General features: G+C 45.4%; 2 protein-coding genes and 1 pseudogene across 3 annotated transcripts; 2 read left to right on the plus strand and 1 right to left on the minus strand.

Annotated features, from left to right (window-relative positions):
• Positions 1–1,766: 1,766 nt before the first annotated feature.
• On the plus strand, positions 1,767–3,980 carry LOC125583746 (cyclin-B2-1-like). 2 transcript variants are annotated; one of them, XM_048751206.1, is made up of 9 exons: positions 1,767–1,985; positions 2,068–2,191; positions 2,278–2,334; positions 2,419–2,572; positions 2,646–2,774; positions 2,865–3,176; positions 3,256–3,354; positions 3,449–3,627; positions 3,707–3,980. In XM_048751206.1, exons 1-9 carry the CDS (start codon positions 1,922–1,924, stop codon positions 3,840–3,842), a joined length of 1,254 nt encoding a protein of 417 aa, XP_048607163.1. In that variant the 5' UTR covers positions 1,767–1,921; the 3' UTR covers positions 3,843–3,980. The 2 variants fall into 2 exon arrangements, with proteins under 2 accessions (XP_048607163.1, XP_048607164.1); XM_048751207.1 differs by having other exon boundaries at positions 2,422–2,572.
• A 285-nt stretch (positions 3,981–4,265) lies between these two features.
• Positions 4,266–6,547, plus strand: LOC125583052 (annotated as a pseudogene).
• A 7,001-nt stretch (positions 6,548–13,548) lies between these two features.
• Positions 13,549–15,926, minus strand: LOC125583053. The gene is made up of 3 exons (XM_048749596.1): positions 15,719–15,926; positions 14,296–15,242; positions 13,549–14,250 (listed from the first exon to the last, which is right to left on the minus strand). Exons 1-3 carry the CDS (start codon positions 15,924–15,926, stop codon positions 13,549–13,551), a joined length of 1,857 nt encoding a protein of 618 aa, XP_048605553.1.
• Between the last annotated feature and the right edge of the window lie 1,200 nt (positions 15,927–17,126).

A 17,126-nucleotide genomic window follows, 5' to 3' on the forward strand; every position in this document is an offset into this window, starting at 1 on the left:
AATTAATGCATGTGGTGACTCATTACTTAACTATGTTTTTTCCTACACCATGTGCAGTAATAAATATTTAAAATTTAATTAGATTGTAAAATAAAATTTTGTTAATATTTTAAATTTTCTTATTTTCTTACCAATATGTCAGTATAAAGTTTGATTTACTAAACATAAAAATTAAGATAAAATAAATATGTTTTTATTTTAACTTTATATTTAAGAATAAATATGTATATATAAAAAATTATAATCTTAGATAGATTTTTATCTATTTCGTTTGGTTAAAATATATTTAATCAACTTGTATAAAATTCAGAAAACAATTTAAAAAAAACAATTATATAATTATCAAAAAATGTAAAACTAAAGCATCCATGAAAAGTGGGGTAATTATATTTGAAAGGAATTTAATGGAAATTTACAAAAAAAATATATAAAAAACTAATTCTTTGTCTTTATGCTGAGATTTGAAGATAATTCTTTATCTGTCAGATATATACATCAAAATGATCGATCATTACAATACAAGAGATTTGAAATTATAAATTTAAAAATGATATTATTTTGATGAATGATAAAAACATATCATTTGTCGTAATTTATGTTGATATGAAACTGTATTATCTATACATGGCTACATATTTACATAGTGATACATAATTAGCTTGATTACTATTATTTTTCATTAATAAAAATTACCTAGATGGCTAATCAATCATAAACATAATATTTTTTCTTAAAAAAATCGGTCTGAACGCCCACCTAATTAATAATTCTCTATAAAACGTCTAATTATCGCCTAAGGTTTTCTCTTGAGCATTGAAGTTTTGATTAATCAAGCTTGTTATTCAATTTGTTTCTTAAATAATTTTATCTATTTATATGAAAAATGATTAAGTCTTTGTTCTTTTCATTAGTCAAGTTTTCATTATTTAAAATCCAAAACATCAGAATTAACAGAAATGCATTAAAATATCTATCAAATCCTTTAAAATATTTTAAAACCTATTATTTATATCTACAATTGAATTCTTTTAGAATCAATCAAATTCTTCAATCCAATACCAGTTAAACATGTGTTTTGAATTTTATAGAACAATAAAATAGACTCATTTCTTATTATTTTCAAACCCAAATTCGTTTAGTTGAATCAATTATCAAACTGAGGGAATAGTTGATTTGGAGAGAATATGTTTAGGTTATGTTAATTAACTTGGCATGAATCTTGACCAAAAATAGAGAGAAGCAAAGTAATTTGATTTAATTTTTTCCAAGAATATATTAGGCTATTAAATGGAATATTCATATATTCAGAAACACAACACTTGAAATGGAAAGAACTGTCACGGGCCAGCATAATTCTCGGTACGGAATCGGGTCCTTGTCTCCTAAACGAATTATTCTCTGAAATTAGTCTGAGAGAGCATATGATTAGCTCTGTAAATACGGATATTAATAATAACCTTATGTTTATTAATTACTTGCTTAAAAACTATTAAAATCATTAAAAATGAAAAAAGTTTGTTAAGCCGCGCCTATGGAGCGCACCATTTTCATCTGAAAATAAAGTAGAAGGCCACCCAAAAAAAAAGAAAAATAAAAGTTTTGAAATATGAATAGACGAAGGCACATGCCTTGAACCAACAAAGTTACCGTTAAGTCTTTTCTCATGCCAGACTTGGAAGCAAATCATTTTATTCACACAATCCAACGGTCATATTCTCATCCTATCCGTTCTTTCTTTCTTTAAAATAAAAAAAAATAACTTTTTTTTTTTTATTTTTGTTTTATCGTCCTCTGCCTATATCATTCCCTTGTTCAGATTCGTCTGTAATATCAGACTAAGATCTCTTCGTTTAATGCTCTTCTTCTTCTTCTTCTAGTTTCGTTGGTGGGTTTTTGCTTGGAAGAATCAAAACGAAGAAGAATGGTTAATTCTTGTGAGAACAACAACATCGTCGTTGAACCAACAAAAACGACGATTCTTCAAGGTAATAGGAATATTTCTAGAGTAATAAGAGGTCTTAACCAATGGAGAGATTATGACATGTATTGCGTGTTGTTGTGTTTTAGATGAAACGAGAAGTAGAAAGGTGGGACAAGAGATGAAGAGAAGAGTATTGGGTGTCATTAATCAGAATCTGGTTGGTGCAAGAGGCTATCCTTGTGTTGTCAACAAGAGAGGAAACCTATCCAAGTAAATTAAAACAAAACCTCTCTCTGTCTCTCAAGTTTGTGTCTTTGTGTTTGATTTGTGCTTATGGGTTTTGTTTGAATCGGTAGGCAAGAAGAAGGATGTCAAAAGAAGAAGCCTGATCCTCTGCGATCATCAATTACAAGGTATAAAGCTTGAATCTTTCGATTCTTATTTGTGTGTTTTGTCTGTGATTCAGTTTGAGAGAATAGATGTTTTTGATCTTTTAGCAGATCTCGAGTTGAAGAGCCATTGTGTCAACAAGATGAGGAGAAGAAGAAGCTGAAGCCAACAGTTCCAAGCGCAAACGAGGAAGAAGCTACATTGGACCAACCAGTTCCAATGTCTCTGGAGAAGCCTTACACTGAAGCTGATGATCCAACGGTAAAACATAATCAATCCCATCTTGATAAAAAGATCGAATTATAAAAGACTTACATAATGTTGAATTTGACAGGAGGAAGTTGAGATGGAGGATGTACCGGTGGAAGAACCAATCTTGGACATAGATGTCTCAGATGCCAAGAACTCACTTGCAGCTGTTGAGTATGTCCAGGATCTATACGCATTTCACCGAGAAATGGAGGTGAGAACTGGTTTTACTTGTTACGTGTCTTTGAAGCAACAAGAGTGTTGAGTTTGCCCTAAAAAAGAAGTTCTTGATTTTAATGTGCAGAGGTTTAGCTGTGTTCCAGTAGATTATATGATGCAACAAATCGACTTAAACGAGAAGATGAGAGCTATACTAATCGACTGGTTGATCGAGGTGCATGACAAGTTTGATCTGATGAACGAGACACTGTTTCTGACAGTGAATCTGATAGATAGATTCTTGTCCAAGAAAGCTGTGTTGAGAAAGAAGCTTCAGCTTGTAGGGTTAGTGGCTTTGTTCTTAGCTTGCAAGTATGAAGAGGTTTCCGTTCCTCTTGTTGAAGATTTAGTACTCATTTCAGACAAAGCTTATACCAGGACTGATGTTCTACACATGGTAAATATTTTGCTGTTCAATCTTGCTTGTCTCATTTAATACTTTTAAGACATTTTCTCTGATTAAATTGGTTCTGCAGGAGAAAACAATGTTGAGCACTTTGCAATTCAATGTCTCGTTGCCTACACAATACCCTTTCTTGAGAAGATTCCTTAAGGCAGCTCAAGCAGAGAAGAAGGTAAGTTACAAACATGGTCATGAATCATTTTTTTTTTTAACTTGAATTGTGAATTTTAGAATAAGGACTAAGAGTGAAACTGTATCAAAACCAGTGTGAGGTTTTGGCGTCATTCTTGATGGAGCTTGCCCTTGTGGAGTATGAGATGCTTCGGTTTCCGCCTTCATTACTAGCTGCCACAGCGGTGTACACTGCTCAATGTACACTCGATGGATTCAGGAAATGGAACACTACATGTGAATTCCACTCTCACTACTCTGAAGATCAGCTCATGTAAGAAACTGATTCTTCTACCAAGACTGATCCTTTTATTAGTCCATGTACATAATGTCATATGGTGTGGGTTTTGCAGGGAATGTTGTAGGAAGATGGTGAGTCTTCATAAGAGGGCGGCGACAGGGAAAATGACAGGAGTATATAGGAAGTACAGCACATTCAAGTTTGGGTACATAGCCAAGTCTGAAGCTGCACACTTTCTTGTTTCTTAGTCTCATCATCATCCTTAAGGCTGCTGCAAAGACAGCAATTTTTTGTACAGCTCTATTGACATAATAGCTCCTCCTCTGTTTCCTCTGAAACACAAATAACACACCCCAAACAGAAAAGCCAAGTTCAATTTGTCTGAAGTTTGATTATCGTCGTTGTTCACGTTAATTGTAACTTTCTGTTTACAACATTTTTTAACAATAAATTCGATAATGATCCTCAATTAATTACTAACAAATACCACATAATTTAAGATTACTTCTATAATGTAAACTTTTTTAGTAGTATAGATTAGGTACAATTCGGTTTAATAACCGGTCCAAATCGAAATGAGGGCAGAATGATAGAAACTAAAACCAACCCCTAAACCAAATGCTTGTCTTTTCCTTGGACGCTTCGTTTCCATCAATTCTTTCTATTAAACCAGCGATTCATCCCTCACTCTTTTAACTCCCAATCTTCTGCTTCTATTCTTCAAAAGTCCCAAAATCAATTTGCTTTGGGTGCAGAGAAGATGGATCGCATTGGAAGTCTACCTGACGACAAAGGAAGCTGCTTTGACCTCGATTCTCTCTAAAAGATGGCGCAATCTCTTTACACTCGTCCCTAACCTCGACATTGACGACTCAGTGTTTCTTAACCCGGAAGAAGGTAAGCGAGAAAGAGACGGTATCCTCCAAAGCTTCATGGATTTCGTGGATAGGGTTCTAGCTTCGCAGGGTGATGATACTCCCATCAATAAATTCTCCTTGAAATGCAAAACTGGCATCGACACGGATCGTGTGAATCGTTGGATATGTAACGTCCTTCAACGTGGTGCTACAAGCCTTGAGCTTGTCCTCGATTTTCCTAGACACGGTGATGGCAATTATATGTATTTACTGCCTGTTGAGATGTTTGTTAGTACCAAACTGGTCGAGTTGAAATTAAGAAGTAAGTTTGGTGGCGTGGAGGTACAAACACTTTCTTGCCAATGCTTAAGACTCTCACCTTTGACTCTAAGTGGATTCTGTTGTGTGATGATCTCAAGGTGTTTCTCTCTGCTTTCCCTGTTCTTGAAGAGTTCTACATGGCTGTTATTGAGTGGCCTGATTCGGATGAATCTGTGTCCAGTGAAAGCCTCAGGAAGTTAACTATCTATGCCGGCGGTTTCGAAGACTTTCAAAATCCGATGAGCATTTCTTTTGATACTCCGAATCTTGTTTACCTTGACTATTCTGATTTTGTCGCTGCGGATTATCCGAAAGTTAACTTGCCCAATCTAGCCGAGGCTTTGCTCGACTTTAAAGTAACTAGGGATCAGGTTGATTTAATACGAGCACCAGATGACGAAGATGATGTTTCTCTACGTCTTAGAAATGTTTGGAAGCTCATAAGTGGCTTAAGAAATGTTAATACACTTTTCATTTCTGCTGAGACTCTTGAGGTCAGTTGTTATTTATCTGAAACATTATGTGTTTTTGAAAAGAAAAATGTTAATGTTGGGACTTGCGATGGTTTTTGTCTTGTTGTTTCAGGTAATGTCTCTATGCTGTGAGTCAATGCCGGTGTTCAACAACCTCAAATTTCTAGGTATTATTAGTGCTGAGGATCTGGGATGGCAAGCAATGCCGGTTCTCTTGAGGAACTGTCCACATTTAGAAACTCTAATCCTCAAGGTATATGCTCAAAACATTGTACAATGGTACTGCTCTCACTTAGAATTCTCTTATTGACTTGTTTCCTCCTTAAAGGGTCTCTTACACCATGTGACTGACAAATGCGGGGATGTTTGTGACTGTATATCTCGGGAGGACAAAGGTCATTCACTATCATCATGTCCAGTGAAGAAGTTGCAGATCAGAGGGTTCAAAGGAACAGTTAGAGAGAAAGAGATGATAAGGCATTTCTTGGAGTCTTTCCCATGTCTGGATGAGATGGAAGTATATGCCGACGAGAGTGATAATGATGATCCTACAAACGTGGAAGTAAATAGAATTTATAAAATCATTGCATACAAGGTCCACGCGGAGGAGGTTTCGACGGAAACTGTGCCACAGTCGAAGAGTATGTCCCAAAGCCAGATGGAGGAAATCTCCTCTCAGGTAATATTTAATTACATCAAAAAACCACTACGGTTTTTAATTAACTAATCTGTCCTTTTTTCTTGTTTTTTGCAGTTTACACCCCGCAATAACAGAAATAAGTACGATTTTGTTTACATCTTGCATGGAGCTCCTCCTCCTCCACCACCTCAGGATATGTCTGAGCACTACTACCTTAAAGAGCAGCTCGATGCTGCTAAGTCCAAACTTGCGAAACTTAATGAGTTTCTTAAGGAACTGCTACAGGTCCCTGATGCTATTGCTATCTATGATAGAATTGTTGATCAGAACACGATGATAGCATCAGCATTGAAGGCTCGACAATCTGCTGCAGAATCAGAGGCGTCTAACGATCAGGAGAAGAATCGGGACTTCGAGGCTCTTTTTGAAATCATTGCGGACCTGTATCCAGATTTTGCATCAGCGTGGAAGGATAGGCGTGGGACCGACTTAGAACGAGGGGAAACGTCAAGGGATCAGAGGGAGATGGCCGAGCTCGACCAAACTACCTCCACAGCTGTGGCAGCAGATCTTTTCCCCCGAGATGGACACTAGATCTTGTAAAACTTGTATTATTTTGTACTGCAATTTAATATATTATGGTTCACTTAAGCTTAACTATATAGTATTTGTCCGGACGACGTGGCGCAATGGTAAAGACTGGCTCCTTCCTGCACCCAGATTGCGAGTTTGAACCCTACCGGAGGGAACTACTTCATGATGTCTACATCTCTCCCACCAACTCTCTCGGTCACACTTCACAATTTTCAAAATAGACACTTTTTTGTTTCTTTATTTGAGGCAGTAACTCTACTTTTTTTCTCATACACTCTCCTTCAGAAAAACAAAAAGGTTCGAGATTCGACAATAATGGCGGCGCCAACGAACTCTTTCCTCATCCGTAACCAAACCTAAACCCTAAACCTATCTCCCAATCCCTTCTCCACCTCACCAAACCTTCCACCCTCAACCTCCCCGCCACAACCAAACCCGCTTCCACCACCGTCGAATCCGACCCGAAAACGTCCTCCTCAAAGCCCAATCAGACCTCAAACCTCTACAACCACCGCGGATCCGGCATGAGAGTCATGGAGATGAGCCACCGCGGCAAAGAGTTCCTCTCCATAATCCAAAAAGCCGAATCCCATCTTCGCCGCCTCCTCGACATCCCTCCGGAATACTCCCTCGTGTCCTCCAAGGCGGCGCCACCACCCAGTTCGCCGCCCTCCCTCTCAATCTCTGCGAATCCGACGACCCCGTCGATTACGTCGTCGACCGATCTTGGGCAGAAGGTTCAGGGAAGACTGACTCAATCAGAGGGGTCAGTCTATCCGCTAGCCGTTAAGGCTCCTAACGTTACAAACCGAACCTTCCGCCTGAGCCGGAGTGTTTGGAACACTTTAGTCTTATACGACCTTTGATGAGTTGGAGCTCGCACGCCAAGTGTTTGCATATATGCGCCAATGAGACTATCCAAAGACTACCCTGTTCCTGAGAACCCTAACGGTGTTTTGATCGCTGATATGTCTTCCAACTTCTGCTCCAAGCCGGTGGATGTGTCAAAGTTCGGTGTGATCTACGCCGAAGAACTGTTTGATCGGAAAACGGTAATAAAGAAGATATGGGTTTTAACAAAGACGTCTTATTTATGGTCGGAGAAAACGTTCAGTCGGTTACAAGGGAAACGAAGAGAGTGCGACAGAAAGGAAGCCGGTGGCTCGATGAGCTACCGGAAAAGTACAACTAATGGCGAGATGAAGCAAAGGTGAAAACCCTAATCTAGCCGCCAAGTGTTAGTCAGTGATTTCGGATCCTTCTCTCGTTGTCTCCACTTTCCCTTATATAGACCTCCTGATGCTTCGTCCTTGACCTAATTTACGCCATCTTGGTGGGCCTCCTCTGCTGGGCCGAGAAGCCCGTAGGCGTCCGAGCAGCCGCTGAGCCGAATATACTTTAGTCGATGACGATCGACTAAAAGTACTCGAGAGTCAAGCCGAGAGCCCTGACTCTTGAGCCGGCCGATCGAGCCATCGCTCTACCTAATCCGGGCCAGGCCTTTCTATTCCTCGGGCCTTGTGGGATGGTCGAATCCATCCTCTACAGTAAGTCCCTCCCCAGTCCATCAGTGAGCGAAGTGCTTTCTGGCTCGTGATGGATTCTAAGGTTTGAAGGTTTGAGGGAATAGAGGGCCTGTCGGAAGGTTGGAGCGGTTGGCTGATGAGTCGCACAGCGTCGTTCCCTCGTAGGCGAGCAGTAGAGGCCTTATCGCTTTTTTTTTTTTTTTGTCGTTGTGTCGCTGGAAAGGTTCTGGAACATTTCCGCTTGAGGCCGATCAGCCGCGGATAATCGGTCCCGACTGACATATCTTGATTAACCGTTGGTTTATTCTGATTTTAATATGACCGACGTTTGATTTAGACGTGAAGCTAAACCGTCGCGAGGGTCCGCTGGACATTTGGGAGAGTTTCGAGGCCCAAATGGGGCCGTTTGAATTTAATGGCGACGCCTCGAGTTCCCCCCCCCCTTCTCTTCCTTTCATAACATGTCGAGAAGCGGAATCGTCGCGAGGGTCCGCTGGGTTTTTAGGGTGGATTTCGAGGCCCGTTTAGGCCCGAATAGACCTAATGATGGTGCCTCGAGTTTCCCCCCCCCTCTCTTTTCCTTATAAATACGCAGATCCTCTCTCATTTCTTCAAGTTTTTTTCCGCGATCAAAGGTACTTTCTGTCTCTTTCCTTTATCTCTCTAAGCGTTGTTAGATTCATTCGAAGCATTCTTCACCGTTCCATTCCGCGATGTCGTCGGGTCAGAGGCTATCGAAGCAGCAGAAGGGAAAGGCAGTCGCAGCGACGTCGAATCCAAAAAGGAATCCCGACGGGGATCGTGTCGGAGATCCGGAGGCGATTCATCGCGCGGCGATGATGGACACGGCGAATCTATTTCTCAGCGACTTCTGGTTGCGGATGCTGCGAGACTCGCGAGAGAAGGAAGCCAGAACGTCGTTGCGAGGGATGCAATGGAATGTTCGAGAGACGGACAGAGCGGGGCGATGCCTGTTGACTCGGTCACCCTGAGAGCTCGACCAGCGGAGGGCGGTCCCTTGGAGGACGATGATTCTGAGGACGAGTTCTTCCCGACTACCTTTTACCCCGACGGAATTTTCGAAGAGCTTCCTCAACTCCATCCCGACTTATTGCGTCCTGCCTTCTTGGCCGGTCAGGACTGGGAGGGCGTAGAGAAGACGAAGTCGACTCCTGGAAGTGTGAAGAGGGTTCTTCGGGCTGCGGGTGCCGTAGGCGTGACCTTCCTTGTGCCTACGGAAGCGCAGAGACCCTGGTCTCCTCCGATGGGGTACCAGACGGTGTACGAATCCTATTTTCAGGAAGACACTCGTTGCTGGTTCCTCATCCCGCGACTGATCACAGCATACGCCAGACGTCGAGATCTCGCGATCAGTCAACTGCTGAATGGCTCGCTGCGACTAGCGGTCACTTTGTCGGTTTTGGCAGAGCAGATCGATATGCCGATGAGCGTTAGGTCGTTCGAGGAGATGACCTCGATAACCGATATGAAGGATGGCACCTACTCGGTGAAGATGCGACCGAACTGCAATGTGTGTGCTGGTCGTCCGAATAAGACGCAGAACTGGCAGCGCTCCTACTTCTTCCTTAAGTCCGATAGCTCGGCCTTCGAGGAGCCTCCCCAAGATGATTATCGAGTTCTTTGGAACCGTTCTTGCGGTAGAATATTCTGTCGTGAACCGTAAGCGATTTGTCGATTATAACCAACCATTTTTTTTTTTTGCTTTGTATGCAGTCGGCCATCCTACCTCCCCAGTTTATCCCGAAGATTTCTTGAGGAGTGTTCGTGCCGTCGCTCTGCTTAGAATCTATCGTTGGTCCGAGATCTCCGTCGAGAAGATCCGTGAGCTTAAAGATCGAATCGCTCGAAGTACGTTCTCTCGCAGCTCTAGACTGTGCTCTTTTTGTCGCAAGTTTTATTTGTCGCGTCCTGACCCTTCTGCCTTATGTTTTCAGGAGAGTGGAGATCCGATCTTCCCACCGTTCTTCCCATTCGCGCTAAGCGACTAGACATCTTCCCGAGAGACATCCAAAAACAAGTTACCGAGGCAAAGAGGATGGGTACTCTTCCTGATCTGAGGGCAATAATAGCAGCCCAGCTGGGGCTGACTAGCGGGGAAGGACCCTCGATGGCGGTTCCTCGTGCTGATGAGGTTTTCCCTTCCGATGCCAGAAGTGCGGGGAAGGGCAAGAAAAGGAAAAGATGCGATGGCTCGGGAGTCGAGAGGAGTACTGAGGAGACGAGTGACGTCTCTCCTTCCGGTGAACCCCGGAAGAAGAAAAAGAAAAGAAGGACAAAGAAGAAGTCCGCCGGCGAGCAGTTGGAGAATGCTGACGAGCCGATCGAGCAAGAGGAGGAGGATGCTCGAGAAGAAGAACTTCAGCCCGAAGAGGGGGCTTCTGAGGCTGAAGCCTCGGAGGGACGGAATGACGAGGAGGGAGTAAGTGAAGGAGAGGAACGCGAGACTTCTCTTAATGCCGCCCGCTCGGGTGATTCCGAGGAAGATAGCGAAGGGTCACCACTCCTGATAAGTAGGGGAAATGACGAAGACGATGATGAGAGGCGGTCTCCTGTTCTGACGTCTCCTCGCGAGAGAACTCCAGTTCCCGTCGGGGGAGGGGCCGTCCAGACCGGTACTTCTTCCTGCGGCGCCGCTCTCCTAAGGAGGGCACCCGGATTCAGCTTTCCCGACAAGGTCGACTTCCACTAAGAGGGACCGGCTCCCTTAGTGTACGTTCCAGAGAAATGTGGAGAGTTTCTCTTTCAATTAAGAGGGAGGGCAAAACCTCTTCCTGCTGTGAAAGACCTTATCTTCGGGGGTGAATACGAAGAAGCTGCGAGGGCCAAACTGCTGGTAAACGGCTTGGTCCTCCTTTTTAAAAATTCCTTGACACCTAACTTCTCACGATTTCCATTGTGTCGCGTGTTCAGGGTGATAGCACGATGAATGTCGTGATTGATAAATACGACACAGCCCTTAAAGGAGCCTTGGACGAGCTCGAGCTGGCCAAGAAAGAGTTTGCTGAGAAGGAAGAGGTTTCTGCTCGTCAACTGAACGAGTCAAGGGCCAATCTGCAGAAGCTCAACGGGATGATGACCCGCACCGTTACTCGACGCGATGAGTTTAAAGCCGCGCTGGAATCATCTCGAAGAATCATCCGCAAGCTTGAACAGAAGAATGCTGATCTCGAGAGCGAGAGGGCTTCGCTCGCTGCCACGCACGAGCGAGAGATGAAACGTCTGAGGGACTCCAGAATCTTGGAGGTGACGAGAGAAAGGGGGAGGGGTTGAGGCGGAAATGACCGCGAAGGCTGATCGTTGCTTCGCCAAGATTCGTTCTCGAGAGGAGCGTCGGGGTCCTTACGACGAGGCTCGGTTACTCTACAGCCAAGCCTTTGGGACTAGGAAGTGCCTCGAGGCCTTGAAAGGAGCCGGGAACGACATACCGCAAGCCTCTATTGATATGTTCGTCGAGTACGAGAGAAAGTACGAACAAGAGGCTGAGAAGTTGAAGGTTGGCGAGATCCCCGAAAGCGATTTTAGACTCTCTCCCCTCGCGTTGGAGTCTCAGTTCGTGGATGCTCGGATTCTGGCGGGTCTCGACCCGTATGGTTCCAACGCTGGCTTAATTGACCCAGAGACCGCGGTGAATCTGCATGTCTCATCTACTCATCCGGTCGGAGAAAGGCGCGGGACCCGACGCTTCCTATTGAAAACCCTTCGACTGTTCTTGAGGAAGGAGTGCCTGGTCGAGGAGCTCGAGTCGATGGAGATAACGTTCCTGTCCTCGTGCTTTCGGACACTTCAGTCGAGGGTCGCGATTCGCCGCCTCCAGAAGAGTCTCGTCGGGACGGCGAGGAAAACACCGGCGAGGTGTCAGAGGATGCTGCAGTGCAAGTCACTCCGATTGCCCACGAATCGAGCGTCAGGGCTTCGGAGCTTTCCGCCCTTAATGATCGCGAGAGTGATCGGGAAGCTTAGTTTTCTTTGTTTGTTGTTTTCTTTTGAGTCCCGGAGGACTTGTGTTGTTGCCTTTTAGACTTTTTCCTTTCGAGGCTTCTACTTTGTTTTTCCTCTGTTATTTCCAACTCTTCAAATCGTATTAATTGTTTATCTTTTATTGTACTTGTCTATCAAATGCATGATTTCTCAATATTTGAAGTGACTGTTTGTTTAGTATAAACGTTATTCGAGATATCGAATCGTTGTAGTGTTAAGCTCGTTATGACTTTGTCTCGGTCGATTTCTTTGACTCGCGATCGTTCGTTATTTGAGTTTAATTATGAGTTCTCGACGTTGACGGTTCCAAATCGACCCTAACGTAATTTTCAAGCGTTCGGTGGGTCAAACCTTACTTAGTAAATTACAGGGTGAGTTGGAGTCATTGTCTCGGCCGTGTTGGTTTAAATCGCAACACGGTCGACTCCCTTGAATACGTGTCTGATCAGGACATATCCAACGTGGGATGCGAGTACCGATACGCTTGTTCGAGAAGTCGGGGCATGCTCGTGTCGGCATCGCTTAAGTGATCGTCTGCTTCGGAGATCGATTCCTCAAGGAGGAGGTTTTTTTTTTTTTTTTTCGGCTGGACCCCTTTTTCTTTTGGGCTGCCTACGTATCCCTTTGTGGGAATCAAGCCATTCGTAGTTCTTAGATTGCGAGTAAAAGTGGCTTTTGAGACACATTTACTCGGTTTTTTTTTTTGAGCGAGAGAACGTGACCGTTGGTCGTTCTTTCGCCTTTTTTTTTTTTTTTTTTGAGCGAGAGGGGAGTAAAAGTGGCCTTAGTGGCGCATTTACTTGGTAAGGTGTTCGTCTTGACTAAGGATGGAAGAGGCGGAGATGTTTGAAGTTCCAAGCTCTCGGTATTGCTTCGCATGTTGAAGTCTCGAGGCGGTATACTCCTGGTTTGATGACTTCGACTATCTTGTATGGTCCTTCCCAGTTGGCTCCAAGCTTGCCGGCTTTCCATTCCTTAGTGTTTTCGAAGACCTTTCTTAAGACAAGATTGCCCATTTCGAGGGGACGCGATTTGACCTTTTTGTTGTAGTAGCTCTCGATTTGATGCTGGTAATTCTGGATACAGAGTAGTGCTTGGTCGCGCTTTTCCTCGATGTCGTTGAGTGCGTCGACGTTTTGTGGCATTCACGATCGGCGCAAGCTCGTCACATTCACTTCTGCGGGAGCCATTGCCTCGACGCCGTAGGCCATTGAGAAAGGGGTAGCCTTCGTCGCTCCGCGAGGAGTTGTTCTGTGGGACCACAGGACACCGTCTAGTTCATCTGCCCAGCAACCTTTCTTTAAGTCGAGTCATTTCTTCAGACCGTCGATGATGGTCTTGTTCCTCGACTCGGCTTGGCCGTCACTTTGCGGGTTTCTCGGGGTCGACATGTTGAGTCGAATTCGCCATCTGTCGCAGAATCCCTTGAAATGATGCGAGATGAATTGTGAACCGTTGTCTGTAATGATCTCGTATGGGAGCCCATGTCGGCAGATTATATTCTTCCAGACGAAGTTTTGCACCTCCTTGTCGGTGATGCTAGTTTAGGCTTCGGCTTCAACCCATTTGGTGAAGTAATCTGTGAGGACCAGGATGAACTTCTTTTGGCGAGATGCCGGCATCGGACCGATGATGTCCATTCCCCATCGCATGAATGGGTATGGAGCAGTTAGGGAATGAAGGAACCCCGTTGGGCTGTGTAAGGTGGAAGCATGACGCTGGCATTTGTCGCACTTGCGCACGTATGTATCGCAGTCGGCGTTCATGGTTGGCCAGTAGAATCCGAGATTCTTTACTTTTAATGCGAGAGCTCGTCCGCCCGAGTGATTGCCTGCTGCTCCTTCATGTGTTTCGGCCATGACTAGTCTCATTTCTTCGCCGGAGATACATTTGAGTAGCACCTTCGTCGCGGTCCATCGGTGTAGTTCCCCGTCCATGACAACGTAGTGTGTGCTACGTCGCTTCAGTCGCCGCGCGTCCCATTTCTCGGTGGGCAATAAACCTTCAGCGAGGTAATCATTGAGTTCCTTGCGCCAATCTGTTGGCTGATCATCCTGCGAAGGAGGTTCTGCTTCGTCGATGTCCATCGCTTCGCTAATCGCTGCTGCGATCGCAGTCTGTTCCGCCTTCGTATCGATGCTCGGTTTCTCGATTTTATGGATTGGGATTGTCCTCTTGACCTGATCGTGTAGCTTGCTTCCTAGAGCAGCGAGGGCGTCGGCACATACATTTTCTCCGCGAGAAACCTTCGTGAGTTCGAAGAACTCGAAGTCTCGCGTGAGGTCTTGGACGAGTTTGAGGTAGGCGTCCATCCTTTCGTTGAGGACGTCGTAATCGGCGAGGTACTGGCTTACGACAAGTTGAGAGTCGCAGTAAGCGCTGATTCCTTTGGCTTTCACTGCCTTGGCGAGACGGAGCGCTGCGATGAGGGATTCGTACTCAGCTTCGTTGTTTGACGCCGCAAAACCAAAGCTGAATGATTGTCGGATGAGTTCTCCTGTTGGTGATTGCAGTTGCACTCCTGCCCCCGACCCTTTACTCGTGGATGAACCGTCGACGTGTAGGATCCAGTTTAAACTTGGTAGGATGAGGTCTTGCTCCAGCTCTGGTGTTAACTCGATCAAGAAGTCGGCAAGGACCTGTGACTTTGCTGCTGTGCGATTCTTGTACACGATGTCATGTTCGCTCAGCTCCATCGCCCATTTAGTCAACCGTCCTGACTGGTTAGTATTCTGCATAACCGTTCGGAGTAGTTGGTTGGACAGTACTTCAATCGTGTGCGACTGAAAGTAGGGTCGCAGTTTCCTGGCCGAGGTGACGACAGCTAAGGCCATCTTTTCGAGTGTTGGGTATCTCGTCTCTGGCTCGGTCATTCTTTTACTTGTGTAAAAGATTGGTTTCTGTTCTCCCCGATCTTCTCGAATGAGCACGCTGCTGACGGCGGAGGATGTGACGGCTATGTAGAGAGACAATGTGTCGCCGGCTTCTGGCTTTGATAGTACTGGGGGGGTTGTGAGGTAGTGCTTGAGTTGATTGAACGCCTCCTCGCACTTTTCGTCCCAGACGAACCTCTTATTGCCCCTTAGTAGCTCGTAGAAGGGAAGACACTTATCGGTTGATCGCGAGATGAACCTGTTGAGAGCTGCTATGCGTCCGGTTAGTCGTTGTACTTCGCGGCTGTTCTTTGGGCTTGGAAGGTCGAGGATCGCCGAGATCTGCTTGGGGTTAGCCTCGATTCCTCGTTGAGTGACAATGTAGCCGAGGAATTCTCCCGAAGTGACACCGAAGGTACACTTGGCCGGGTTGAGCTTCATCCCGTAGTCGTTCAAGATCTTGAAGCAGTCGCGTAAGTTGTTTAGGTGATCGTCGGCCTTGAGCGATTTGACTAACATGTCGTCGATGTACACTTCCATGGTGTTGCCAAGCTGATCAGCGAACATTCAGTTGACGAGTCGCTGATAAGTCGCGCCGGCGTTCTTTAGCCCGAAGGGCATCACCTTGTAGCAGTAGGTCCCTCTGTCGGTGATGAATGCCGTCTTCTCGCGATCGTCGGGATGCATCAAGATCTGGTTGTATCCCGAGAAAGCGTCCAAAAGGTTAGAAGTTCGTTACCAGCAGTTTATTCGACGAGACGATCGATATGAGGGAGTGGGTAACTGTCCTTTGGGCACGCCTTGTTGAGGTCCGTGAAGTCGACGCATATGCGCCATTTGCCGTTTTTCTTTTTGACGACAACCGGGTTAGCCAACCATTCGGGGTATCGGACTTCGGTTATGAAACCCGCGTCGAGGAGCCTGTCGACTTCTTCGTTTACGGCTTTAGATCGTTCTGGACCGAGTTTTCGTCGCTTCTGTCGGATGGGTTTGTACGTCGGGTCGACGTGCAGTTCATGGGAGGTAACTGCGGGGTCGATCCCCTTCATGTCGGAAGTCTTCCAGGCGAACGTCGAGGCGTTGTCTTTGATGAAAGAGATAATCCTTGAACATACGTCGTCGGACAGGTAGACGCCAACTCGGATGATTTTGTCGGGTCGGATTCATCAATTGCGACTTCGCGAACTTCCTCCTTCTGGGGGTATATCTTGTTGAGTGGTTTACTGACGGAGTTGACAAGGGAAGCTTGTTGCTGCATCTTTACAGTTGCGATCAGTAGTTCTCTCGCGGCTTGTTGATCTCCCCGAATCGTCTGAGTTTTGCCGTCTTTTCCGGGAAATTTGACGCATTGATGATAAGTCGAAGGGACGGCTTTCATGGAATGCAGCCATGGTGTTCCGAGTATGGCATTATAGGGTGCTTTGGCGCGGATGACGGAGAACTTGACGGTGCGGGTTATACCACCTGCGTAAACTGGAAGGCGAATTGTCCCGATCATTTGCTCCGAGGCTCCGTTGAAGCCGGTGAGCGTGCGAGAAGAAGGCTTCATATCCCGTAAATCAACTCCCATTTTGTCGAGTGTGTCGCGAAAGATGAGATCGACTGAGCTGCCGGTATCAATAAGGACTTTTGCGACCAGACATTCGCCGATGTCAAGGTCGACGAGGAGAGGATCGTTATGTGGCATGTGGACGCCCTTGGTGTCTAGTGCCGAAAAAGTGATCTGGTGATCATTTTCGACTGGAGAAGGCCACTTCTGAGAGGTGGTTGCTTGACGTTTGTAATCTTTGACGGCTCGAACCGAGTCACCGCAAGGTGGTGATCCGCCCATTATGACACTAATGTGCGGGGCTCGGGTAGCTCGCATTGATTCGAGTTGCTTCCTCAAATCGTCAGTTGTGTTCTCGAATATAGGAGTTTCTGCGGGCTGTTTCTTTTTTGATTCGAGACGTCGTCGCAGATCGGACCCTTTCGAACGGTTGAGTTGGATTCGCAGGTCGTCGGCCTTCGAATTGAGCTGGTCGCGAAGGTCGCCAGTTTGACCGACTCTCCGAGTGTTGCATTTGGAGATGGTCGCACGGAGGTCGGCGGTTCCTGTGTTTTCGTTCGTGGCGCTTTTTCGCTTCAATAGAATGCGCAGGTCTTTATCTGTTTTCGAGGGAGCGAGAGACTGCTTATCCTTGCTGTCCAATTTATCGCGCAGATCTGGTTGCACTGTCGGGACGTCGTCATCAGAGGAGTCGCAAGGG

Source organism: Brassica napus, chromosome C3, assembly GCF_020379485.1.
Source record: "Brassica napus cultivar Da-Ae chromosome C3, Da-Ae, whole genome shotgun sequence".
Taxonomy (NCBI): Eukaryota; Viridiplantae; Streptophyta; class Magnoliopsida; order Brassicales; family Brassicaceae; genus Brassica; species Brassica napus.